We start from the raw sequence: 6,000 nt of genomic DNA, 5'->3' as shown, positions 1-6,000 counted from the left end.
CCCCTTCTCGGGAGCTCGGCTCCTGCCGGGGCTCAGGCGTTCGCCCATGTGGTCGAAGCGCGCGCGCCCGTGTGTATGGAAATCCATATTACACATTAATATACATCTATCTTCCAAATTCAGAGGTCGACCTGAGAGCAGCTCTGTGCATACGAAACCAGACGGGGAGGGGTTGCTGGGGAGGCCCGGGCTTCCATTGGCTGCAGGCGCCTGCCGTGGTGCGGGGGTATCTCTCATCATATTCAGCATGTTTTGCACAAGAAATGTCAGCCAGAAAGGGCTATCTGCTCCCTTCGCCAAATTATTCCACAACAATGTCATGCTCCGAGAGCCCGGCTGCAAACTCTTTTTTGGTAGACTCCCTGATCAGCTCGGGCAGAGGGGAAGCGGCGGGAGCAGGAGGCGGAGGCGGAGGCGGAGGCGGCTACTATCCCAACAGTGGTATCTACCTGCCACAGGCGTCCGATCTGTCCTACGGGCTGCAAAGCTGCGGACTTTTCCCCGTTCTGAGCAAACGCAATGAAGGTACTTCTCAAAGCATGGTCCCCAGCTCGCACTCCTACGTGTCAGGGATGGAAGTGTGGCTAGATCCCCCCCGGTCCTGTCGCATGGAAGAGCCGGAGAGCCAGCAGGCCACCTCGTGCTCCTTCGCTCCAAGCATTAAGGAGGAGAGCTCCTACTGCCTCTATGACTCAGAGAAATGCCCCAAGGGCTCGGCCGCCACAGACCTCGCTCCCTTTCCCCGGCTGAGTGCCGAGGTCAGCCCGGCCAGCAGCGGCGGCGGGGTCCCCGTCCCGGGCTACTTCCGCCTCTCCCAGGCTTATGGCACTTCCAAGAACTACGGCGCGGGGCCAGCCGGGGCTGCCCCTTTCCCTCCGCAGCCCCCCGGCCGCTTCCAGACGCCTCCATCTTTGCCTCCCGTCCCGGACGCGGGGAGGAAGGAGGATGAGGAACGCTCCCCAAGCCCCTTGGCGTGCGTCTCTCAGAGGGAGGATGAGACTCAGGCTTCGTCTTCCACCGCAGAGGAGCTCTCTCCAGCTCCGTCAGAGAACAGCAAAGCTTCTCCCGAGAAAGAGCCTGTAGGTAAGCGAATGATGATGGTGACGGTGGTAGTGATGATTAAAAAGAAAAAAAAAAGAAAGAAAGAAAGCAAGAAAGGGAAAAAATTAGCTGTTGAGGAGCATAGCGGCATTGAGATGCGAAAGGAGGATCCCAGCTGCCCCGCGGGGCTGCCAAGAAGCGCTGCTCAGACTGACCTTCTGAACTTTATAATATTCGGGCATGGGGTTGCCGTAAAAATTAATGTCCATCCTATAGTTTAAAACCCTTAGAGCCTCCGCTCTGGGCAACTTTAGCCTGCATGCTGCTTAAACATATAGAAAAACAAGATCAATCTCTCCCCCGTGATGTGAAGGTGCCTACCAGATAACAGAGATGTTTGTAAAGCATCCAAAATAAGCAATAGGCAGTGCCAATAAATAAACCTATTAACGCGGTAAGTTATATTTTACGATCCAGAATGCTTTTCGGAATAACAGCCGCACTGAAATGATCCATCTATGAGCTGCTATCAAATTAGACTGATGAATGCRCAGCGAATATTCTTCAGCATCTACACTAGATAACATAGCTGTTATTTATACATTTCCTTTTTTATTTCCCTTTCGGGTCCCCATGACAAAAAAAAAACTCCCCTTCCCCGGGCGACAGACTTTTCAGGAGCTTCTCTCTGTCCGTATTTCAGACACCCTGTTATTCCTTTCAGGCGAACCGTTGGAAAGTAGTATTTAAAAAAAAAATAAAAAAAAAGGTTCAGTAAAAAACTATTAGAGAGCCAACCCCAAACCACTAACCACTCGGAGCCACCAAGGGACTGGTGTTACCTCTTTCCCAGCCAGTTCCACTGACAGAAATCACCTCGAAACTCTTTATTATTGTTATTATTACTACTGTATCTTTTCTTCCCTGAAATGGTTGGAAAAGAGAAGGCCATGGCGAAACTCCCGACAGGCAGGGACTGAAGGCGGGGAGGCTCTGTCTCACCGGCTCACCTTGTTTTCCACCTCCGTAGCACACTAACAAAGTCTGGATCCAGAGGCTTTGTGGKTTTTTTGGGAGCAGGTGTCTGGGTTGGAGGAAATAAGACTGCAGGCCCTTCACCAAGCTGCCCCCAGTACCAGAGGGCTCGGAATGGCCGACAGGGAGAGGGTAGTAGCTCGTTTTAGAGGGTCGGAGATAAACTACACTCTGGAACACGCAGCTCCGTCAGGGGCTGTCCGGAGGTTTTTGATCAGTGGCAGTTCTTACCCGGACATATCTAAAACCTTTGGGAAACCGTTTCGAAGCTCTCGGTTGCCTCAAGGATACCCCACATTCCAACTGTCCCCAGCTGGCGGAGGGAGCCCACCACACACACAGTCACWCGCACAGATTCTTCTTCCACCCTCTCACCCAGAGCTCTTTGCCTCCTACCCGATGGTAACGTCCATTTTTTACTTTCTCAAAACTAGGCAATTCAAAAGGAGAAAATGCAGCAAACTGGCTCACGGCAAAAAGTGGCAGAAAGAAACGATGCCCCTATACCAAGCATCAAACTCTCGAGCTGGAAAAGGAGTTTCTATTCAATATGTACCTGACTCGTGAGCGTCGCCTAGAGATCAGCCGCACAGTCCACCTCACAGACAGACAAGTTAAAATCTGGTTTCAGAACCGCAGAATGAAACTGAAGAAAATGAACAGAGAGAATAGGATTCGGGAGCTCACAGCCAACTTTAATTTCTCTTGATGAACCTATAAACATATCTTTATGGTTTAAAGAGCCAGTATCATTTTCCTAGGCTGTATTCATCCGCACCTGTATGGATTAACGATTTTAGGCGCTCTCAATATGTCCTTAACCTCTTAAGAGCTGCTTTGGGGTGGGCGGACTAAAGTCACGCTAAAGCACAAAATGCCGTGTGTGAACCTCCCCTCTTCCTTCAGTCTTTCCCGGGGCCAATTTGTTCGTCTAAGCTTTGAAACGCAGAAATACCATTTCAGGAGCTGCAAATATGTTTTCCCCTATCTCTCTCTCTGAAAAGTAAACAATCTTGGTTAAAGGTGCATTCTTTTAGAATATCAGAGCTGTAACTTGGACTGTACGAAGCTGCACAATGAAGAGTTCAAGCGTTGCCATATTTCTATATACTGGGAGCTTTCCCCTTCTCTGTTTTCCTTTTCTTCCCCTCCCCCTTTTTTCCTTCGAAAAGCAGGACTTCAAATAATGAAATGGAGGCATCCTTAAAAGGGTTTCACGGGAACGGGTGTTAGGAGCGATGTTTTGGGTTGTTTTTATTTTTTTTTTAATTTTTTTTTTACTTTACCTTAAAAATCAATATTACAGCTTTAAAATTGGCCAGGAAAATGAAATACCTTCTCTTTAAAGGTATAAAAGAGTTCGTTTTACTCATGGACTAAATTATTACACTTACCTCTGAATTTCTCTCGCTGGTTGTAGATATTTACTTAATGTAGTTTTGCTTAAATATGTGAATTTGGTGATTTTCTTTTGTGTCTATATATAACGTTACCATTGGTAACGCATGACAAGCACACAGAAATTCCCCCTTGAGAAGAAAATAGTCACTTTTTCCTCACTAATTTCACTGAAAAGTATATATCCTGAATATCAGATGGACTTTCTGAGCCGGAGTCTGAGATTGCGAGGGAGAATATATTTGTCTTCCTTTATACTGTGAAGTTACATCCATTAAAGGGTCAATCATATAGGTGAAAAAATTAAAAAAAAAAATTAAAAAAAAAAGAAGGGGAAAAGCTATAAATACAGATATGGATAAATGTCTATTATTATTAAAATGGCGATACTGTTTTAAGCAAATGCATTCTATCATTATTATAAATGTTAGTTCTAGCTATATCTAGTTCTTACCTTAAATCGGAATAAATTAATATTGTAATGCTGCTGTGCGTGAAAAAGACGATGTTTATGTTCTCATAGAAGAATAAAAAAAAAAAAAAGTGGAATGAATCCTTTTAATTTTACCTCTTTTTGTGACTGTTCATCCTCAGGTTCTACTTTATGTCTTCGAGAACTTTTACAACAGGAATAGTTGCCTAAACCCCCTGCAATTACTTTAGGAATCTATTTAAATATTACCTAGACGGTCGTAATTTGTCTGGGCCATATAGCGATGGTGCTCTAAGGTTTGTCGGCTTTTGTTCAGTTTTATGACTTGCTAGTATATCTGGATTGTTGCTGTCTTGAACGAGTGGTTTCAGTTGACTGAGGAACTGCATAGACTGAGGAAGCAAATTACTATTTCTTGAGGGTAGGGAAACGATATATTTCTTTCCTTTTTTTTTTTTTTTCCTTTTAATTGAACACCTACAAGTGTGAGGAGATCTTTAACTCCAGAGGACGTTGACAAAATTCTAGCTTTATCTCAGGGCTGAGAAGAAATCGTAAAGGTGAGCTCATGGGGAGGGGGGAACCCCAACCTCGCCTCCCTGCCAGCGGGCCCCTCTAGACAAGACTATTCCCTACCTGGCTGCATGTGGAAGAGCTTATTTTACACAGGCTACACAGGCTGCCTTTTTTTTTTTTTTTTTTTCATCCTCTCTTCCTTGCTGCATGTTTATCTATAAGGGTCTTACACAAAGGGAAGGCAAAAGGAAGGCTGGAAGGAAAGAGACAGCTAATGCTTCCTTGCAAGGGTATTTGTATGCCGGGAGGAGGGGGGATAGACTTTGAACCCGGGCTTCTGGGGAGCCGTTAGCTTTTCGTGATGTAACATTGTCGTGCACGGCCCTTTTTCCCCCGATTACATCTGCATGGAAAGGSGAAAGCTGCCCGAGCGCGCGTGTGTGGGTGGTTGTTATTATATTTTACTCTTGTTTTCATTAACCCACCCGAGGCTGGCCGGGGGGCGCGGAGGGGCGCCGGTGGGGTGGGCGGGAGGGCGAGAGGGATGTTTTAGTCACGTTTCTGGTTTTATTTTCATAGCGGGATCCTTGCGTTAAGGACCACGGCATTGGGGAAAGTAATAATTAGCGCCTGAGAACTGCTCTGTGGTTTAGGTAGTTTCATGTTGTTGGGGCTCCACCTTTCTCTCTACAGCACGAAACTGCCTTAATTACTTCAGTTGATATCATCACCAGGTATGCTTGGTGCGAGGGTCCTTTCTGCCCGAAGAAATCTTAGCGCTGAAGTGAACTGTAGGCGTCAAGTCCCAATGCCATTGTTTCCCATCTGCAGCGGAGCCTCCTTTGATTCCTCAGATAAACACGGCAGCCGAGGGGGGAAGCTTGACAAGTTCTTCAAGGTTAGATAGCTCCTAAGCGAGTCCCTGCCTGCTTGCGGGTTTTTAATATATCTCGTTGGCTGCATTCAAGGTCAGGTGCGTTTTTGCATTCCGCTCGGAGTGGGTCTAGCTCGGGGGGCCGGGGGGTGGGGTGGGTGGCTGTTTTATTTTTCAGTCTGGATTTATTAAAAACCAAGAGACCTGAAAGCGTGCCCGGGGGAGAGGGTGGGGAGAGATCAAATCTGCCGGCCCCGCTCCAGGCGTCATCAAAAGCAAGGGCCCGGAGCGCAGCGCCCGCGGCCGGCTGTACCCACTCGCGGAGGGTGCCCGGCCTCGCCGGCTGCTCTCGGCCCCCGTGCTGRRGTGGCTGGGGCTGCCGGAGCCTGGYGCAGGGCTCGGCCGGCTCCGCGCCTCCGCCGTCGGGCCCGCTACCCCGGGGCTGCCCGGGGGCGCTGGCTGCCCCGCGGCCCGCAAGGCCTCGGTTACGATCACGATTGCGGTGCGGTCTCTCCGCGGCGGCGGATCGGGCAACAGCGACCTCTCCGGGCCCGCTGCCGTCGCCGCCACCGCCGCCTTTTGTGTTCGCAGCGCGACCGCGGGCGATGGGCGGGCTCCCGCCGGTCCCTCCGCCGGCAGCCAGGGCCGGCGCGGCCGCGGAGCGGAGCACCCTTTGCGGCGGAAAGAAGGGCGGGGGAAAAGA

The 6,000-nt window shown here is 49.1% G+C and overlaps 1 protein-coding gene across 1 annotated transcript; it reads left to right on the top strand.

Moving 5' to 3' along the window:
* Window positions 1-229: 229 nt before the first annotated feature.
* On the top strand, window positions 230-3,975 carry HOXA10 (homeobox A10). Its single transcript, XM_057365507.1, has 2 exons — window positions 230-1,083; window positions 2,511-3,975. The coding sequence occupies exons 1-2, from the start codon at window positions 264-266 to the stop codon at window positions 2,783-2,785; spliced, it is 1,095 nt and encodes a 364-aa protein (XP_057221490.1). The 5' UTR covers window positions 230-263; the 3' UTR covers window positions 2,786-3,975.
* Window positions 3,976-6,000: the final 2,025 nt, after the last annotated feature.

This window comes from Malurus melanocephalus, unplaced genomic scaffold, assembly GCF_030028575.1.
Source record: "Malurus melanocephalus ecotype Western Australia unplaced genomic scaffold, MMel_1.1 scaffold_53, whole genome shotgun sequence".
Lineage (NCBI taxonomy): Eukaryota > Metazoa > Chordata > Aves > Passeriformes > Maluridae > Malurus > Malurus melanocephalus.
This window is presented reverse-complemented; position numbering and strand designations above follow the sequence as displayed.

Coding starts and splice junctions, on each gene's coding strand:
- HOXA10 (XM_057365507.1), top strand. CDS start 264: ATGTCAGCCAGAAAGGGCTATCTGCTCCCTTCGCCAAATTATTCCACA. Junction 1,084..2,510: donor TCCCGAGAAAGAGCCTGTAG/GTAAGCGAATGA, acceptor TCTCAAAACTAG/GCAATTCAAAAGGAGAAAAT.